A 20,706-nucleotide genomic window follows, 5' to 3' on the forward strand; every position below is an offset into this window, starting at 1 on the left:
CAGTTTGGCGACGGTTGCAGACTCACTAGATGTGAGGATGAATTTCTGGCGTCGAGTTTTCGTGTAGCACAACAATCCGAAAGGGGTTTTTAAAATTACAAATGGCGATACAAACGTTATTATTCTTGTTTTTCATTTTATTCGAGGTGAGTTTTGCGCACACTAAGCAACAATGATCTCAAATTAAGAATTTTGGGTTTAATGGTGTTTTTTTTACCTTCCCCCAGCTTGTACTTCCCAACCCCGTTCCAAACTTTGGTCTTCCGAGTCCAATTTCCGGCAGCGATCAGGTGTCCAAGGTAGCCAACCAGACTGGTATTTTGCTGCGCACAGTTGACGATCGGCTCAACATCACGCTAACATCGAGCTATGCGAAGCTAAACCAAACCCTCGCTCGACTGACAACGCTGGCACAATTCATCGTACACGTGGACGCTCTCGTTACAGCTCCCCTGCTCACCCTGACCGACGATGTTTCCGGCGATGTGCGGGGTCGGTTCGCACCGGTTCTCGCCGGGATTGCCGCCACGCGAGCGTACATGGAACAAACCTTGCCGTCCGAGCTGGACCAGCTGCAAACGTTGATCAGTGCGTCGGTGCCGAATCGGCTTAAGGATGCCTTCGGTTGTCTGCGCAGTGGGTTGGATCGGCTAGGAGGAAGTTTGGACGTACTGAGGGGGGCATTGTTGACCGCGGTGGCGAAGTTTGGCTCGGGGGATGTTCCCTCGGCCGTTCTGTACAAATATCTTACCGTGGGCACCGTTTACGATGTTGCACGAGCGATGACTGACGTGAAGATTTGCATTCCTTCGATTGTGGACACCATCGATACAACGATCGCACACCTTAAAACGGCAGATGACTACATTTTATCGGTCAAAGACAAGATAGCAAAAATGTTTGGCTCAAACACAGGTTTTAATACATATCCAAATCTCTTGTGTGGGCAAATCAAAGACGGAAAGCAATAAAACAAAACAAACATCTTAAACTTTGTTTTGATGTGTGAAGAACCAGGCGCCTCCATCATACCAATGCTCTTTATAGTTTCTACTTGTTAACTATTTTATACGATTTCACGTACGATGTCAAAGCTACGACGTAACCAGTGTAATGTAAAGACATGATACACATTTAGATTTAAATTTATCCCTTCAATTTATGGCGAAATGAATCCAATCGGGGGGAAATAGCGTATAACTGTTTTTATTTAGCTTTTGATTTTTCTTGACGTGTTTTATGATATTCTTCCAATGTGATCAGCCTGTGTACATCGTCGTCACTTATACGGCCTAAAGCGTATTTACTGTGAATCGCTCATGTGTTTACCGTTTCAAAGAGCAATGTACATTAAATACCAATCATTTTCTACAAATGACCCGTGGTTGTCAATTCTCCATATTGATTGTGCTTTTAGATATTGACGGTCTTGTTAATGGATCTTTATTTCACTCACTTTCTTTTACTTTGCTCCTATATTCAGTTTACAAAAATAGGTCAAATCTTTCAAATCAAATTATTTACTAATGCATGTTGCTGCATATGTTCAGGTAATAATTTAGATTCTTTGTGTTTGTTTTGATTTGTGATGAGCATTTTCCATGTGATATATTTTGTTCATTAAATACTGTTGTGTTAGCTTAGCTAATTTTGCTCAGTGCATATAATGTTTAACGTTGATTTCAAATGAACAAGTTTAGAAGCCTGTTCCTATGTGTTTACCCTGGCATAAAATACTCTATTGTAAAGAATTAAACTCACAAATGTGTTCGTAAAGTGTGAAGCATGTATGTACAATTAATCATATAGTAGTTTTTAACAACATTTTTCTTGTTTTACGCACAAGTTTATTAGTGAATCTTGAATAAAGAACAACATTTTTTAAAAATCATACCCATAATTCTCAACAATTATATTAGTGCAAAACAGTGCTGGTAGAAGGTATAGTTTCAATTGAAAAACCACTGTTGATGATCAGTGCTCGAGCGATGTGATTTTCTCCTTGTATTTCATCTAATAAAAGGAGGTGCTTGTATTTCTGAATTTTACACCTTGAATATTTTTATTTTCCGTCAGTCCCGTTCGCGAAGCGTCGTTGTTGCTTAACGCAGAGTGATGGCCAGTGGCGTTCCCGGTCAGGCTCGACTAGTGTAAGAAACGGATTTGAAGATGCCAGCGAATGTACTGCTAAAGCTGGCAGTTAAACCGAACCGGGTGCGATGGCGTTTATTAGGTTACGGAATTCGCCTCGGATCGCCGTCTGTCTCTCCAAGCATCGCACGGCTGTCATGTGAATAATTGCACGTGGCGCCCCGGGACGAACATGCCGGCAGTCGCGGGGTGGTTTTAATTTTATCTTTCTCTCTTCCCATCCCTCCCCCATCGCTAACCCACCCGCTATACAGGTGCGCCCATTAGAGGGTGTTTTTGCGGGGCGCCTCTTTACTGCAGTTTGCTGATTGCATGCAAATTGTAGCAAACTGTTCACTCTCCCACCCACTACACGGTGCGAAAACCAATGCGAAGATATACACATTGCGAACGGGGGTAGTGTATCGTATTATATTTACTGGACTTTTTTGTTCTAATTACTACCCGATACGGTCAACAACGACGCATTGCTTCACGGTGGTTTTTTAGTGTCTTGTAAAGTTGTTAAATCATCTTCCTAATGGTTTCCGTCATAAGAACCACCGGTGCGGCGCAGATTTATAGCCCCATCGCCGTGGGGGCAATTTGTGGCATCACTGCTCACGCGCACACATACACATACACCCAAAACCTCCAGTGTACGTGTTGGTGGCACACCGCTTGGTCAGAATGCTTCCTTCATCGAGAGCTGCGGAGTAATTCATCGTTTAATTAACTCATCTTTTGCGCCAGAGCCGCTTGCTCAACGTCTTCGATCACTTCCATCTTGCTGATGTGTGCTAAATAGCGTGCAGAAATTCTAACCATCTTACAACCTTCCCCCGTATCACTTACCGGTCCCATCTTGGCGTCCTTTTATCGCCGTTGCTTCAGCTCACCGTTCGTTGCAGCTCGCATCATCATATCCGATCGCGATCCATCGCTCAACGGGTACTGCCGCATTCCCCCTCCCTCAACCATCTCAGTACGATCTCGTTACGTGCCTTCGGTGGAAATAATATTTTAAATATAAACATTTCTCAACATTATAACGTTAATAATAGCCACTCTGGCGGTGTAGATATCTTGTTGTCTCTCAAAGGTGTGTGCGTCGGTGAGTGGTTCGCTTCGTCTCTCAAAACCATCCCGGGGATGGCCGTTCCGGGACGCCAACTAGGACGCCTCGGTATAGTCAAATTGGTAAACCGTTTGTTGCACGCCGATATTTCTTAAAGTAAGAAGTTTGGCGTGGTTTAAGGTGGGTGGGATGGGTTTGGGGTAAGGTTGTGGTATTAATAGAGCAAAGGGCGACCACCCGTTCGGTTTCTACTCCCGCGGTTGGGAAGCACCCCATTTGCAGCTTGCACCAACTACCGGTTTCGGTATTTCCAAATCGGCGTTCTCGGATCATGTAGTTCGAGAAAGCGGGCAAAAATGAAGGAAAACCTACAGACGCCGCGTTAAAACGAGATGGAAACGCGCGCGGATAGCAAGATCACGGCGACGACGGCTTCCAATGATTGTCTATTAATAATCTGTAAATCATATAAACTGTTGCTTGCTCGCCTCGGGATGGGGCACGCTGTTGTACTGGTAGTTATAAGCAGCCGAGAGCTACCATGCTGCCGATCGTTACACTCGTGAGGAGGGCGCATTAGAACACGTTAGGCCCCACGTTGACAAAAGTAACCATAAGTATCATACTATGCCCGTTCCGTAGCTTGATGCTGGCCTTGATGCCATGTTATTCATTGTTGTGCTTATTTAAATGGCGACACTGTCTTATAAAATGTCTCTAATGCATCTTCAATTGTTTTTCAATTGTCACAATCAATATTGTACCAACAAACAAAAGTGTTCGGAAAGAAACGACCCTTCATCCTTTGCATAGTTTTCTGGACAATTTCGGTCTCAATCGTTGCGACAATTTTCGCTCAGTTTGTCAACTATTCCGGTTGGTTTCTGATTGCAGCTGAAACACTTGAGGTAAGTGTAGAAGATGGAATCATTTGTCGATCTTTTCTGCCTGAAATCATTAGCTTAGATAGCTGATTTACATTTTTCTGAGGCCCCTTTATGCTGGCATTAAAAAATAATAGCTAGTGGAAGATAGTAAAAACTATCTGTTCGCATACATTCGCGTACATTCAGCCATTAATTCCCAGCACCTTAACATTTATTTTAAGACATATTTCAAAACATTATCATCATCTATCGCTACTCAACATGTTTTCAGTGTACGCCATCGGTGATTTAAAATAAGTTATTTTTATTTTTTACCCGATTCGATTACGTTCAAGTTCCAAGTGCACTCCAAGGCCGCGGCGTTGGAGCAGTGGATAAGACAACTAATGTCTGACCATAACTAAATTGAACCAAGGAAAGCGCGCTGCTGTAGCGCTTCTAGTATTTATTAGTAGTATTAGTAAATAGTAGTAATCAAGTTGTGAAAGTTTCAGACCTGTACTATTTTTTTCGCGAAATGCCGTACAATTGCTCTCTAAACAACGACGATAACCATTCAGGATCCAAAGGCTCCAGCATATGTAGTCACGGAAAGTCATTTGAGCTATAACTTAACAAAGTCATACATGAAGAGAAAACTACGTTACAATCATATACTATTATAAAATAAGAAGCGCACATCGTAACCACAGTTTGGATAAAAAGTCTTAACATATGTGTTCAAAATTGTATAAATAAAAACACTGCGACAGAACAGTTTGAAGTTATTATTATTCCTTCAAACTTCAATTGCCGACAAGATACCGGTAGTGCCGTGAAGTCAAATGTATGAGAATATATGCAAGCGATATTTTTTTTTTAAGTTTTCGTATAGATTCAGACTCTCAATGTTGTTGGTAATCGTGTTTAGCAAAACCAAATATGTATTTGTGTCTCCTATTGCCAACTCACTTTCAAGTTTGCAACCCTTGGACACATCTGTGCAAACAATACCTCGCAAGTCTTCGTTTTTTTCTAGTTGAACATGATGTTGTGTAGGAGAAAATACTATATTCCTTTGAAAAGGCTTCGGGAATTCTCATCAGATTTGCATCAATTGATGCTCGTATTTGATCCTCGAGCCGCTCGGATTATGTATCGTATGATTTATTTAAGCATAACCGTTCACAATAGTATAGTTCTGACTCTCGTATTCTGGTTCCTCTCTCACCATCTCAGCGTTGAAGCAGAAGGAATGTAAACATATCAGGGCCACTAAATATTGTCGTCCGCCGTCGGACCATCCAACGCACACTGTCGAATTTCGTCCTGCAGGTTCGATTCACTGATCTCGACCAGGTTGAGCTTCACCAGCTCGATGCAGATAAGGAACCGGTTACCGCTTGCCTCCGTTTCCGCGTCAATCAGATCGAACAAGTACTGCAGCTTGTGTCCGAACTCTGTGGCAATTGCGGTATAGAACCCGGATAACTGTGCAATAAACGATAGAGGGGGTGGTGTTGAAGTGTGTTCAAATGAAATCGGAATGGATACTTGACTCCGAAAGCGGATCGTAACTCACCGTGGTAATGCATTCGCCAAGAGTTGTTGAATCGGTGATCGTATCACAGATGCCCACCTGGTCCAGGATGATGTCGAAGTCGAACGGAAGCAGCTGAGTGATCAGTGGCAGCGAGTCCTTGAGGTACGTCAACCGACGCTCTTCCTTGTCGAAGCACAGGCTGGCGTTATCGGCGATCGTGGTGAGGAAGGCGAGCACCAGTCCGTAGTACTTGTAGAAGCAGAACTGGGCGTAGCGGCCGTTCTCGATCAGCGTGAGGATGAGGCTGTCCAGGAGGTCCGACGAGATCCCACCGGATGACCCAGAACTGGGGAGCGCTGTGTTGAACACTTCGAGTAGCGCCGCCAGATATCCGTCGAGGGCCGGGTATTTGGTAGGCTGGAGCGTATCCAGGTGAGCCTTGTACGCTTCTAGGGCGGTCGTGAGCGTGGTGTAGTCGGTGGCAGCCGCCACGGCTGCGTAGTCGCCAACGTTGGACTCCAACGTATCGAAGTCGCCCACGTAGCCATCGAGAGCGGTTTCTACGGTGGTGGAAATGGCGTCGGTGACAGCGCTCATCTGAGCCTGCAGTTGTGTGGTGGTGGCGTCGGAAGCAAGCATCGCACTGGACACCAGCAACACGTAGTCATCGGCCAGGTTGATGTTTTCGAGCGTACTGTCGATAGTGTACTTCACCTCCGGAATGTAAGCCTTCAGCTGGTTGATGGAAAACACTACCCGGTACACCAGTGCCGGTTTGACGTTCTTCTTTACGATCGCCGGTGTGATGGCATCGGCACCTGCCTGCAGTACAGCTGCGTCGATGGCAGTCTTCAGGCTGCCTAGGATAGTCTCTAGTTCAGTGAGCCCGTCGGTGATGCGCGCGAAACCGTCGGTGAACTGTTCCGGCACGTAATGGCCCACGAGTTCCCCGATGGCAATATTGTCCATGGGCATTTCTGTGCCGATCGCCGTCTTAATATCGGCGATCTTCGTAAACACGGGCCCGAAAGCACCCGCTACATTGCCCGACATATCCGCCACCAGCGACGTCACCAGCGGCACCAGCTCGTCGCTCAGCCTCACCGTCAGTTCGGCCATGCTCTTCAGTAGATCCGCTAGGTCCTGCAGTCCCGGGTAGTCCGATTCGGCGGTATAGAGCGTGTTTTCGTCCACCGCATCCACCACATCTTTCGCATCATTAATCGCCTGCGACACCTTTCCGCTACCCGTGATCGGCAGGTTGATGCCAAAGTCTGGCTTTGCCAAGACCATCATTGGTACCTACGTCGGTTTGGGAGAAGAAAAAAAGAAGAAAACAGCAAAAAAAAAAAATAATAAAAAAAGGAGGAAAAGGACAAATCCGATCGCGGATTGGGAAGAGATTCATCAAGGATACCCCAAGGATGACCTATCGCCCAACTACCTGCAGCAGGCTCTGCACGCACAAGGTCAACACTAGTAGGCGAAGCATTGCGTGCTAGGACCTCTCCGAGGAACTTCAAAGGAGTTTGTTTTTGGTCTGAAGGTGTGAGTGTGTGTGTGTACGTGTGCTTGTATGCGGACACACGACGGACAACTTCGAGACAACTTCGCCGAAAGTCGTTAAAACACCCGTCCCCAAAAAACTACAGCAGCGATGAGTTACTCGATACCGTTGCGTGGTTACTGACGCGAACGGATGGGAGGCAACGATCTGCGCCACGGACCATGTGCGTGCGTGTGTACAGATGCTTCACGACGGCGAAGGTGCAGTTGTGTAAAGAAACGTCCTGCCCCGACAAGGGAGGCGAGGTGTGGGAAAACGAGGAATGGACTGTGGCAGTGCAAAACAACTTTCTGCCAACTAGCTCTTGGTGGCGTTGAAAATGTTTGTAGCATGCTGGACGTTTGGTCACTGTTCCGGAATGTCCGAGTAGTGATATATATTCTCCTCAGGGTTCGAAGCTTTATGACACGTGGTGGCAGTTGATGGAAGCCGTTTTACATTGGTTGCTATTTGGGATAGTATTGGTATTTCGAACACGCATCAAGTTTTTCAACACGCTACACAGCACCTACAGACATAGACCGTAGGATGATTTGCACCAACCATTCAATACTATACTACTGCAATCGAACGTTTGACAGAATGAAATACTCGTTAAGAAAATAAATAGAGTTTACTAGATTGGTTTATTTCCCTTTTTTCAATAACAAAGAAACGATGTCTTACATCGTTGGTACGCATGTAAATTTATATGTTTACGGTATTGGTAACCGACCACAAGGAGGAACCAGCCACCAGTTATTCGTCCTGGCCAGTCGGTCCGTCGTTAGCACAGCTGTTGATGTCCTCTAGCAGTACCGGGACCTCGTCGTTGCTCAGCGCCGACTGCGACATAGATATACAGATCTTCAGCCGGTTGCTACTGGCGGCGATCTCATGCTGGAGTGATTGATAGCCAAGGTTTATCTTGTTGCCGAAGGCTCCTTCCAGGTCGTTGTAGATTTCTGCAAACTACGAACGATAAAGAAAGAGGTAGGATGTAAAGATGATTATTAACAACCGGAAGACCGGCCGGGTGCTCGTGGTACGTTACCTTCAAGGTGCATTCCTGCAAGTTGGTAGCATCGTCAATTTGATCGCAAATTTCCAAGTCGTCCGCGATATCCTCGAAATCAAAGAACAAAATTTCGAGCATTAGCTGAACCGTACCCTGGTAGTACTCGAGCCGGGGTGCCTCCTCTTGGATGCACTCGCTCGCGGCGTACGCGATCCAATCCAGCAGGACGAAGAAATAGTCTTTGTACTTGTAGAAGCAGTACTGGGCGTAGTTGCCGTTTCCGACCAGGTTGGTTATCAAGGCGTTCACCAGCGGGCTTTCGTAGATGAAGTACAGCGGGTCGACCACGTCGTACGCATCGATGAGTGCCTGCTTCAGCCCGTCAAGGACTTGTGTGATCGATGGATCGGCCAGCGATAGTAGGTCCAGGTTATCCTTGAAGTTATCCAGCACAGTGCCCAGGTCGACCGCACTGGTCGCGGTGCCGAGATTGGTCAAACCAGCGAAAGTTGTCGCAAGCTCCCCGAGGTCGCTGTCGATGGTGCCCAGTGTATCGGTGATGTAGTCTCCTAGTGGACCGGTAATGGCTTCCACCTCCAGCTGCAGGTTAGATGACTCCCCGATCGTGTCGTCTACCTTTTGGTCGAGCTCCAGCATAAATGCGTCAGCTATCCCGATGTTCTCCATTGTGCTAGAGACGACATACTCCAGCAGCGGAACAGTGGCCTTCAGAAGGTTTAAGGCGTAAATCAGATCTCCTACCAGTGCGCGGGATACCGTACGGTGCACAATGGTGGCGGTGATCGCGGAGGAGCCAGCCTCAGCCACGGCGCTGTTTGCAGCGTCTTTCAGCGCCGTGAGGCTGGTTTCAAGCTTCTCCAGAGCCTTCCCGATGTGCTGGAAGCTGTCGAGGAATTTTTCTGGTAGTGCATTACCAACCAAGGGTACCAACGGGGCCTTTAGGTCCGGTAGCGTGTCATCGGCAAACGCGATGGCGTCGGCAACCGCACCCAGTGCCACAGCGAAAACGCCCTCGACATCGCCGCTCGTGTCGCTGGCAAGTGCTGTGATCCCATCGATTATCGCCTCGGCAAGTGGCTGATACTGGTTGGCAATGTCGGCCACGATTTCAGCCACGTCCGGCAGTAGTTCCAAATCTGACTCAATCAAGTAGTTCGTGACCGACACGTTGATATCGGCGATCGCGCTGTCAGCTGCATCGGCTGCCACTGATACCCGGGACGTACCGGGAACGTTAGCAGACAGGGCGAACTGCGGCCTAGGTTCCGCTGACGTGTACTGTGGGGGAAAAGGCATTTTGGGAAAGTCGTCACCGAAGCTCACCAGCAACGCCACCAGTAACGCTTACCTGCACCAGTGCCAGCACACAAAATGCCACTATCGAGAGTTTATTCATCTTCGCCATGTAGCTTCTTCGGGGACTAGCTCCAGTGGCGCTAGCTGTCAATATGGTAAATCGTTTCGTTTGTTACTACATTTCGATGCATTCAATGCCAACAACCAGAGCACTCGGAGTTCCGAAACGATTGTCTAGCAGCCACAATAAGAACATAGACGCAACGTTGCTAGTGCATCTGTGTCAACAGCAGGGGATTTGGCACGACGCACGGTAGTCTTGAACGTCGGACAGAAATGTGTCGCTCCGGGTACGGCGCAGAAAACGTGGCTGGTAGAGGCCCAATCCAAGCAGCTCAGACCTCATATCGCACCATCGCGTACTTTTTCACAGGACACGATGCCAGAGTGCTGTGTCTTGCAGTATCGTGGCCGTTGTTTTTTTGTCTCTCGAGCATTCGCCCGCGCTTCAGCTCAACATCCATCCTCAGGGACACGCAAACCATTGGAGCACGTCAGTCCATGACGGTACGGTACGCCAGTCGGGAGGCAAATAAATCTGTGCAAACATATGCGTCTCTCGGTAGAAGCGGCTCCAAAACACGTGAAAGGACAATTTGGAGGGGACTGAGGGAAGGTGGTACTAGTAAGGAGGGACGATGTTTTTCATGGCGTGATAGCGAAAACAAGGTGCTATCGTAGACGACCGTAGAGATGTTTTTCCATCTTCTAGAAACAGTATCTCACATGCCAGTAGAATGATTTTGCCTGTGATGTGGCAACCGAACCACCTCTCAGCTGCATGACCACGCGTAATAGTTGCAATGCTTCTCGGTGGACTGCGTTGGTAGCAGCAGCGTGCTGACGTATTAGGTGGTGAAAACTTCTCCCAGAAAACTTTCCCTCAGCCCAGGACACTGGCAGTGTGTTAGCATTGTTTGAACAGTTGATAGCTGGCGGTTTGCGTGGCAACGTTGCACGTTCTCCTTTGGAGCGGTAGGCTCAGTTCAAGCCCGAACAGTTATTGTATTGGATAAACGTATCAACGTTAACAGCACTATGGGCGGTTGGTTGCCGATTGTGAGTGCGATGGCCGTAGGGATCGTGCTGTGGCAGGTAGGAAGCCTCTGCTGTAGCTCACATTGACCGGATGGACCGGGTTTAGGCTGCCCTTGCTTACGCTTGTTTCGTATCTGTTCTGCAGAGCCCTCCGGTAGCCGGTGTACCGAACTATGGACTTACGAATGATGTTCCTGGTAGTCAACGGGTGGCGAACAACATCGGCCGTGTTGCTAGCTATCTTCCATCATTGGCCGCCGACCAGCTAAGCACGGCGACGATAACGCAGACTGCATACGGTTTGCCGACTATCGTACAGCTGCTGAAAACGACGGGCAACCATGTGTCCGAGGCTGGACTTGCCGGTACGGCGGCAATATCGGCGCTCATCAGCGGTAACACCGGTTCGTCAGCCAATCTGTTTCAAAGTGCCATCCAGACCGTCGACGATGGATTGGATCACCTGCAGCAGCATCTACCGACGACGAAGGCAGCTCTGACGCAGCTGATAGGGGAAAATGTTTCGGACCGACTAACCGACAGCTTCTTACGGATCGAGAACGGTCTGACGCGTCTGAAGACTGCCATAACAGCACTTAAAGACGCGGTAGCTGCAGCCGTAGCCGTAGCTGGTTCTGAATCGTCGGTGTCGAACGCAATTCTTCAGCAATATATCACGGTGCAGCTCGTCTACGAACTGGCCGATTCGGCCAGCAATCTTCGAGCGTTTCTGCCGGTCGTGCACTATACTCTTACCACGTCGCTTGAGGACGCAGCGACGGCGGATACGTTCCTAGCTGCATACCAAACAACCGTCAATTTGGTTGGTGGGCTGATTGATCTGATCGTCGCTCCGCTCGTTACGACTAAGACCCAATTCTACAATAACTTCAAACCAGCTGTCCAAGAGCTGGCATCGTCCTTCGCTGGCGTTAAGGATGCGCTGGCGGGCCTGCAAATGAGGAGTGTGCCGAGCCTTGATAGCGCCGTCACAGCGATGCTGAATACCTTCGATCTTACCCTGATCAATACCAATAGGGATGTGACTGCTGTATCCACCTCGCTAAAAAACTACGTTAACTTCATCAAGCAACTGTTGACTATCACCGATACCGAACTTGTTTCCATCGAAGGGAGTGAACTGATCGGAGCCCTCATCCACACTCTAATCGACTGTGGTCGCTACTCACGGTACTGTTTCCACAAGTACGAGTACCTGGTGGCCAAATTAATCGATTCCCTCATTGAAAAGATGGGATTTTGCGTGCAACGGGAAGAGCGTCGCTTGACCAATCTCGGTACGGCCACCAGCTCGCTTGTCGAGTACACTACGTACGACATCCAGGACGTGACCGACTTTCTATCCATATGCGACATAATTGAGAACGCCACAGATAAGGCCAACTGCGTGTCGGCGGTACGTTCAACAGCACTAGCAGCACTTTCGAGCCCGGGATCTAACATATCGCTTTCTTTCGCAGATTTCGGGGTCTATCACACCGCTCGGGTCAATCTTCGGTGACTTTTATCACTTGCTGTACCAACTCACCGGCACGGAACTGGACGCTAGCAAGCAACGTGTCAAGATGTGCGTGGGGCTAGCCAAGCGATTGTTCAGCGAGCAATACATACCGGACCTGCGGGCGGAAATCGAATCCTGCGCTACGGATGGTCCCGCATAGCCTGTGGTCTAATCAATCCATGTATATGCCATGAAAAATATACAAATAAAATCACCTTTAATTTAATCGTCCCAAAGTGTTCCCAATCTCGTAGCAACACACCGAAAAGAGACTTTAATCTCTACTCTTGCCCATTTTCCTTGTATGATACATTTTCAGAATAAAACTGTAAAACGAATTTTGTACCTGATTTAACTTTGACATTGGGTTCTCCTTGCCAACGCAACACGTTGGCTCGTCTAGACCGGTAGATGTACACGTATTTGATCAGTGGTTTGGTTTTGCTACGTTCGCCTCGAATGTTTAATGAATCTGCTAAACTAGTCTGAAGAACGGGGCAGAAACTGAAGGTCCTTGAAACTCAAAGAAACTCGAAACTCAAAGAAACTCGAAACTCAAATAATATTATACTGGATGTGGTATGGAGTATGAACACATACACTGTGTACTTTTTTTATGATTTTTATTATAAAAAACTGTGACAAACAAAAATAATAATAAAAACTTGTTATGAAAAATACACACTACACTGTGTATGATTTATTATTTTAATCAATTTCAATGCTGAATCTTTTGGGGGACCGAATTTGCAAGGTTACATGATTATTAATAATATAGTATGCTGTTACATTGCTGAACGTTGGCACGAAAAGCGAAAACCAGCTCACATGTTGTCCCCAATCAGCCTGTGGAAATCGACCCTTTAAACATTCCAAGGTTCCTCGATCGGTTCAAAAGTATTCGTCAGCGCCGAATCTGCGCAAGTGTGCAGGTATGGATATGGAACGGACTACCGGTGACACCATCGGATTGGCAACAAAATGGTGGCCACGTTTTCCACACGTCCGCGTACGTGTTTGCCGCGTGTCGGAGCGACGGAAAGCTTCCTCCGTTACGAGCTGTGATTTGGCTATGTTTGCACAGTTGGCACCGGGCTCCAGCATTGGCCGACGGAGCTGCGTAGTGCGTCTGGTACGCGTCGCAAGTACCCAGGACAGTATATAAGTTCAATTTGCGGTCCGTAGTCTACAGTAACCAGTCCTCTAGCATAGCAGAGAAGGTCTCCGAAATGAATCGTCTAGTGTTAGCGTTCGGTATCGTCTGCCTGTTGCAGGTAAGTGGTGCAGGATTTCTTTCCTGGTACTCAATGATGATCACATCGCCCGGAGAAGACTCTCGGATATGCGCAGTCTGACACACTTGCTGAGGATATCGTTCTTTTGCTTTCTATTTTACTCAGGGACTCTCGGCGGAACCTCGACCGGAATATGGCCTTTCCTTCACCATCAGGAACAGTGATAAGATAACAGCGGTGGCAACCAACGTAGGCAACATCGTTGACACATTCGACATTACGACATACACTCCTACCTCGGGCTACACCAAACTTTCTGATACGCAAGGCGTACTTGATGGCATTATCGGCGGTTTGCAGGGCTATATCAATCCAATCCTCGACGGCTATACCGCTTTGGTTGCTGCCACTGATGGTGATGTGGACGCTGCATTCGCGGATATCCTAGCCGCCATTTCAGATGCACTAGCTTACCTGCAGGGATCCGATGTTGCAGGTGTCTCTACGACGCTAAATGGATTAGACTACAATGGCATTTCCAATCAATTTGAAGACGAGGTGCAACGTGTCACGGCAGGAGTGAGCACGCTGCAAAACGAGGTTACAAATGTGAAGGCCAAAATCGTTGCAGCAGTGACTGCTGCCGGTAGCGACCCTGTTACCGCTGCCATTCTGCGGACCACGCTGACGCTGAGTGACATGTACAACTTTTTGGAGGCTGCCAGCAACCTGCAAGCCTTCCTACCCCTGTTTGAGTACATTATCTCCACCGCGGACAGCAACGTAGAGGAGGCTGACACTTACATCAACAACTTACAGGACGAGCTGGATACCGTCACCTCAAACGCCGAAGATGACTATACGGATGAAATTGATAACATTACTAGCGACGTCGAAGCAACCCTGATCGATGGATTAGGCGATATCTACGATGCATATGCCGACATTTCAGGTGGCCTCAGTAGTAGGACGGTATCAGCAACGGCTACCGGCTTCGGTGATCTAGGAGACATTATTGACCTGTTCGTCGACACGTTTTCAACTAGTGCTCTGGATGCAGCAAGTGGTCCGTTGGATACTGAGATTTCCAATTATATTACCGAGGTCGGAGATTACGTCTCAACTACGTCTGACCCAATTGAAGTTAAGGACAATCCGCTCGTCCAATTGCTGGTAGACACGCTTATCGGCAATCTCGAATACGGACCCTACTGTTACCACAAGTACAAGGATTTGGTGGAGAACTTACTGTCCCAAGGAAGCGACGATGGCTTTTTATGCGTCGACAAGGAGTACATTCGTCTGTTGCATCTGCAGGATACGCTAGAGCTCATTTTGGATTTGCTGGCATTCGACTACGAGAACATCGAAGCCGAACTAGATGTGTGTGAATCGGTGGGCGCCGACACTACCCAGAACAACGACTGCATCGTGGCGGTAGGTTAATGCGATGCGACGTGTTGAATCGGCAGGGTGATACTATTATAAAATTTTCTTTGAATTATTTCTCTTCCCAAACCTAGCTCACGGGCTACTACACGGATCTGCAAGACGCTACCGAGAGGAAACGCGATCTGGCCTTCCTGCTGGCTAAGGGTGAGATCGTGGCGAGCAAGAACCGTCTGCTGATCTGTATGGAACTGGTGTTCATCGACTTCTCCGTGACGCAAGTTGATTTGCTTACGACCGATCTGGAAAATTGTGCCGATGATGGCCCCACTGGAACACTGGAATAATTATACGCGGTTAGTGCATCCGCCTAATACGACTTTATAAAATCATGAGGACACTGTTTTAGAAGCATAAGCGGCAGCAGCGCATTACCTTGCTAGAATGAATAAATGCAACCAACTTACTGCACAGAAACTTCTTTCAACTGAAGATTTTTGCTAAAATTATATTTCATCCGAAACTTCAAAGAAAAGCGCTAGCAGAAAGGGGGCTAATAGATTGCAAAAGCCAGGGCATCAAGCTTTATCCGAGGACATGCCAACCGTTGTAGCTGGGGGGTTTTGTTTTTGTGTCATACGATTCCACTATAGCACTGCCTTGGTGGACTTGGTCATTTGGAAGTACCTCTCTTTGGGCAGAATTCAGTATTAAACAACAGTTCGTTGGAGCCGCTTAAACGTAGCCTGCTGAAAACAAAACGTCGATGTTTATTTTGTCTGAGACATACCAAACGTGTCCTCGTCAAACGAGTACAGTTGGTCAAACAAGAGCACATCGCTTCGATTTTGTTTTTCTTTCCAGTTTTTCGGCGGTGCGCCCACTGCACGTTGGGTGTTAAAATTTGACTGTTTAATACGCCTTAGTATTTATTGCGCTGTAAAGGGTTGGATCCGACGCCTCCTGAAGGCTACTATAGGCTCTCCTCCCCAACTCCTACTCAATACGTCCGCGACGTACAGAACGGTAACTTGTCGCCTAAATATCCAAGCTTGGGTACACGGGGAAACCCACCCCCTTGGGCGGATGGGCGGCAAGGCTGAATTGAGAGGGGGAATGGACTGCTACTTGCTAGTAGTTCATCCCCGAGCGTCTGTTCTCCATGTTAGGAGCGGCTCGAACCAGCGTCTGTTCCCCATGTTAGGGGCGGCTGTACACCCTGTCCTGGCATCCTACGGGACGTAAAACAGCTAGGATGCGTTGTTCCACCGACGAGATAGGAGGCGGGGGGAGAGGCCTTGCAAGCCACCCCCTGTATAACTGCAACGAAAAGTTACCAAGAAGAAAAACCGATTTGGACCAATCATGCCCGACCCTCGCAACGGAAAAAGGACTATGATTGGAAGCTCGGTACATGGAACTGCAGGTCTCTTACATCACCCGGGAGTACCAGAATACTCACAGAGGAAGTGAGAGCCCGCGGCTTCGAGATAGTAGCACTTCAAGAGGTTCGCTGGAAGGGAGTTTCGGAGCGCCGCTACCGCAGCGATTGCATGATCTACCAGAGTGGTGGAGATAAGCACGAGCTCGGTACGGCGTTCCTTGTTATGGGTGCTATGAGGAAGCGTGTGATCGGATGGTGGCCGATCAACGACAGGATGTGCAGGTTGAGGATACGTGGACGCTTCTTCAACCTGAGCATTATAAATGTGCACAGCCCGCACCTTGGGAGCAGCGATGACGACAAAGACGCGTTTTATACGCAGCTGGAAAGGGAGTACGACCGCTGCCCACAACATGATGTGAAGATAGTCATCGGAGATCTAAATGCTCAGGTCGGGCGAGAGGAGGCCTATAAACCTACGATTGGTAGCTTTAGCGTCCACCAGCTAACCAACGACAACGGCCTCCGGCTCATCAACTTCGCATCCTCGAGGCACATGAACATCCGTAGCACCTTCTTCCAGCACAAACCTCGTTTCAGCTACACCTGGAGATCACCACAGCAGACATATTCCCAAATAGACCACGTTCTCATAGACGGAAGGCACTTCTCGGACATCATCGACGTACGTACGTACAGGGGCGCAAACGTCGACTCGGACCACTTCCTGGTTATGGTGAAGCTACGGCAGAAGCTCTGCGCTGTCAATACACTGCGTCACCGGCCTACCCCACGCCTAAACACGGATCGGCTGCGAACACCTGCTGTTGCCGAGGGCTACGCGTCAGCGCTTGGGGAAGCGCTACCGGACAACAACGCGACCGCCACGATGTCCCTCGATGACCACTGGCGTATGGTGGAGCGAGTCATCAGCAGCACAGCCGAGCAGACACTGGGCCATAAGCCACGTAACCAGAGGAAAGAGTGGTTCGATGACGAGTGCAGGCGGGCACTATCCGAGAAGAACGCAGCGCGCGCCCGAATGCTGCAGCGCGAAACCCGTCAGAACGTGGAACACTACAAACGACTGAGGACACAGCAAACCCGGCTCTTCGAGAGCAAGAAGCGCCGCTTCGAGGAGTCGGATGAACAACTGATGCAGCAGCTAACTCAGTCGGGGGAAACTCGCCAGTTCTACAGGATGTTGAAGAAGACACGAGGCGGCTACACGCCAAACGTCGCAATGTGTCGTGACGAGGAGGGCAACATTCTTACGGACGAGCGAGAGGTGATCGAAAGGTGGAAGTGCTACTTCAACGGACACCTGAACGGAGCGGAATTAGGGGAGTCCAGCAGCGGCGCAGGCAGAATTGAGCAGCACATTAGCCAGGAGGTAGATGACGATGTGCTCCCACCATCCTTGGACGAAGTCACTAGTGCCATCAAGCAGCTGAAACAGAACAAAGCAGCTGGCAGCGATGGGCTGGTGGCAGAACTATTCAAGATGGGTTCGGTAGAGCTTGCCGTCAGTATGCACCAGCTAATTGTGAAAATCTGGGAGCAGGAAAGGATACCGGATGACTGGAAGCTGGGTGTCATCCACCCAGTGTACAAGAAGGGTGACAGAATGGACTGTGCCAACTTTCGAGCCATCACAGTCCTCAATGCCGCCTACAAAATCCTATCCCAGATACTCTTCTGCAGACTCGCGCCCCTTGCTACAGATTTCGTCGGAAGCTACCAAGCTGGGTTTGTTGGAGGCAAATCCACCACCGACCAGATCTTCACTCTACGGCAGATCCTCCAGAAGTGCCGGGAGCACCAGATCCCGACGCACCACCTCTTCATCGACTTCAAGGCGGCCTACGATACCATAGATAGGAAGGAGCTATGGAAGACCATGCGGCAGTACAGCTTCCCCGAGAAGTTGGTTCGACTGCTAGAGGCCACAATGGAGGGGGTGCAGTGTAAGGTGAGGATTTCGAACATGCTGTCGGATCCGTTCGAATCTCATCGGGGTCTGAGGCAAGGTGATGGACTCTCCTGCCTTCTATTCAACATCGCTCTGGAAGGTGTCATGAGGAGCGCGGGCTTCGACATCCGTGGCACGATTTTCACCCGCTCTCTCCAATTCCTCGGTTTCGCGGATGACATCGACATCATCGGGCGGAACACAAGGACGGTGTGCGAGGCGTACACCCGACTGAAACGCGAGGCCGCAAGGATTGGATTGATGATCAATGCGACGAAAACGAAGTACCTGCTCGTCGGAGGCTCTGACAGAGACAGAGCCAGGCTGGGGAGCAGTGTATCAGTAGACGGCGACGAACTCGAGGTAGTAGAGGAGTTTTGCTACCTTGGCACTGTCGTAACTCCGGACAACAACGTAAGCTGCGAAATCCGGAGGCGCATTGTTCAGGGGAATCGTGCCTACTATGGGCTCCACAAACTCCTGAGGTCCAGATGGCTTCTCCCACGCACTAAGTGTGCCATATACCGCACGCTGATTAGACCGGTCGTCCTTTATGGGCACGAATCTTGGACCCTACTCACGGAGGACGCTAACGCTCTCGCAGTCTTCGAGCGGCGCGTGCTCCGGTCTATTTTTGGCGGCGTGTATGAGCAGGGCGTGTGGAGGAGAAGGATGAACCACGAGCTAGCTGAGCTGTATGGCGAGCCGGACATCCTGACGGTGGCGAAGGCCGGCAGGATACGTTGGTTGGGGCATGTCATGAGGATGCCGGACTCATGCCCCACCAAGAAGGTGCTCACCAGCGACCCGCCCGGCACGAGACGACGAGGAGCTCAGCGAGCTCGGTGGATGGACCAAGTGGAGCAGAACCTGCGAGACATCGGATGCGACCGGGGTTGGAGGGCTGCAGCCATGGACCGAGCAACCTGGAAAGCGATTGGTGACCAGGCCATGTCAGCACGACGTGCTCAACTGCGAGCGGGCCAGTGAAGAAGAAGAAGAAGAAGATTTATTGCGCCTTCGATTGCTGGCTTTTAAAAAAATCATCTTAATTTTACATTTGGAACTCAGCACTAACACAAACAAAACAACCATGTACAGTTTCTGCACTTCTTGTCAAAAAACAGCAAATGATAAAATGCTCAAAAACTTTACTTATTTATTTACTACGTTAACGTTCAACTACATGTTTCTGAGTTCCATGGCTGCTGTGAGTCTACGACGCAGGTGATTTGCGTAAGATTTTCTTTAATGTTTATGGCAACATCGAATCCAGCAGTGTATACTTTTGAATATCTCAAAAACTTTGATCAAAAGGCCAACACTTCGTCATTTTAATTTATTCTGACGAACGCCTTAGCAGCCGTCAATGAGTTGGCCGAAAACGTTTCCGTAATAGAAAAAAGGAGGAAAAATAAAAGAAAGGAAAACAGATACTTAGGAGAGTTAAATTCTTTCGCTTCGAAGATTCCTTGAATGTGCGATATTGGAAACTATTGTTGCAGAAGTATATAATTATAATGATTTATTTATTTATTTATTTTTCAGGAAGAACGGCCTGGCCAATTTAAGGTGGATTAGCACGATGTTCTAATGGGACTTGTTGCCATTAGCGGTTGGTGTTCTACTCTCGGCGTGAGGAATTGTTGATAATTATAATGATATGTGCTACAGAACTATCTGATCACTTTAAAGAGAAAGTTATTTGAAGATCAAGAGGCATGTAAGGTAGTAGCAGTAGGCTATTGTAATTGCACCGATTTTCCTCTCGAGATGCTTTTTGTCTGTTTGTTGTTTGGTTGTAAGCAAATCTAAGTACATGGTTAATGAACAAATTTTATCAAAACTGATTGTATTTGTATTCCATGGACTTCCGCTTTCGCTGCGCAAAGGACGATAAATGTTTAGCAACGCGTTGAACAGGAAGCATAGGAAAAATTCAAAACGGTTTCAACTCGATTTTGTTTCCGTGCCAGTGATGAACATTCTGGCGCAACCGATCAACCGAAGACCGAAAACCGAAGAAGTGCAAAGTGTGATCATTCGGAATACACGATTGTTTATTTGCTGGGAAATAATTTGTGTCTGGAAATCGTGCGAACGTGCGTATAGGCGGATAGGTCTATAGGTGTGTGTGTGTGTGTATGTGTATTTTTATATTACCAGGGACACACTGGCCAAGGTTGGGGCGCTGGACGAAGTTCGGAAGTAACATCCGAAATATGACGGGGAAGTAAGAGGTGGGAGCATAGTTGGTGGGGTAGATCTTATGTAGTATTTTGGAAAAGGCAAGAAGGGAATGGAAAATGGGCCGCCGACGGGCCAATAGACACTGTACTGTCAGAGAAGGGCGTACGAGGGTCCCCCGATCGATGTCTATTTTTGGTTTCGTTACAATTTCCCACCAAATTTTGCCTCACCCAAGCCAATGCGGAGTGTTTCTTTTTCGCCCCTTGTTTTGCTTTCGATGAGAGCGTGTGGGCTCTGTCGGGGGAGAGGATTTTCCGATGCGAACGAAACGGGTTGGGTGCAGAGATAAGAGGTAATGTTTTGTATTCATTTCTATTCCATCCAATCGCACCATTTGTATTGCCAACTATCTAGTTTT

The 20,706-nt window shown here is 48.3% G+C and overlaps 4 protein-coding genes across 4 annotated transcripts; 2 read left to right on the top strand and 2 right to left on the bottom strand.

Annotated features, from left to right (window-relative positions):
- Positions 1 to 101: 101 nt before the first annotated feature.
- On the top strand, positions 102 to 971 carry LOC131264960 (uncharacterized). The gene is made up of 2 exons (XM_058267222.1): positions 102 to 146; positions 228 to 971. The coding sequence occupies exons 1-2, from the start codon at positions 102 to 104 to the stop codon at positions 969 to 971; spliced, it is 789 nt and encodes a 262-aa protein (XP_058123205.1).
- Positions 972 to 5,349: 4,378 nt separating this feature from the next.
- LOC131264961 (uncharacterized) lies at positions 5,350 to 7,109 on the bottom strand. The gene is made up of 3 exons (XM_058267223.1): positions 7,059 to 7,109; positions 5,657 to 6,919; positions 5,350 to 5,565 (listed from the first exon to the last, which is right to left on the bottom strand). Exons 1-3 carry the CDS (start codon positions 7,107 to 7,109, stop codon positions 5,350 to 5,352), a joined length of 1,530 nt encoding a protein of 509 aa, XP_058123206.1.
- An 813-nt stretch (positions 7,110 to 7,922) lies between these two features.
- Positions 7,923 to 9,607, bottom strand: LOC131264963 (uncharacterized). Its single transcript, XM_058267224.1, has 3 exons — positions 9,551 to 9,607; positions 8,218 to 9,480; positions 7,923 to 8,135 (listed from the first exon to the last, which is right to left on the bottom strand). The coding sequence occupies exons 1-3, from the start codon at positions 9,605 to 9,607 to the stop codon at positions 7,923 to 7,925; spliced, it is 1,533 nt and encodes a 510-aa protein (XP_058123207.1).
- Positions 9,608 to 13,347: 3,740 nt separating this feature from the next.
- On the top strand, positions 13,348 to 15,089 carry LOC131264964 (uncharacterized). Its single transcript, XM_058267225.1, has 3 exons — positions 13,348 to 13,392; positions 13,519 to 14,790; positions 14,877 to 15,089. Exons 1-3 carry the CDS (start codon positions 13,348 to 13,350, stop codon positions 15,087 to 15,089), a joined length of 1,530 nt encoding a protein of 509 aa, XP_058123208.1.
- Positions 15,090 to 20,706: the final 5,617 nt, after the last annotated feature.

The sequence above is a fragment of the Anopheles coustani genome, chromosome 2, assembly GCF_943734705.1.
Source record: "Anopheles coustani chromosome 2, idAnoCousDA_361_x.2, whole genome shotgun sequence".
In the NCBI taxonomy this organism is placed as follows: domain Eukaryota; kingdom Metazoa; phylum Arthropoda; class Insecta; order Diptera; family Culicidae; genus Anopheles; species Anopheles coustani.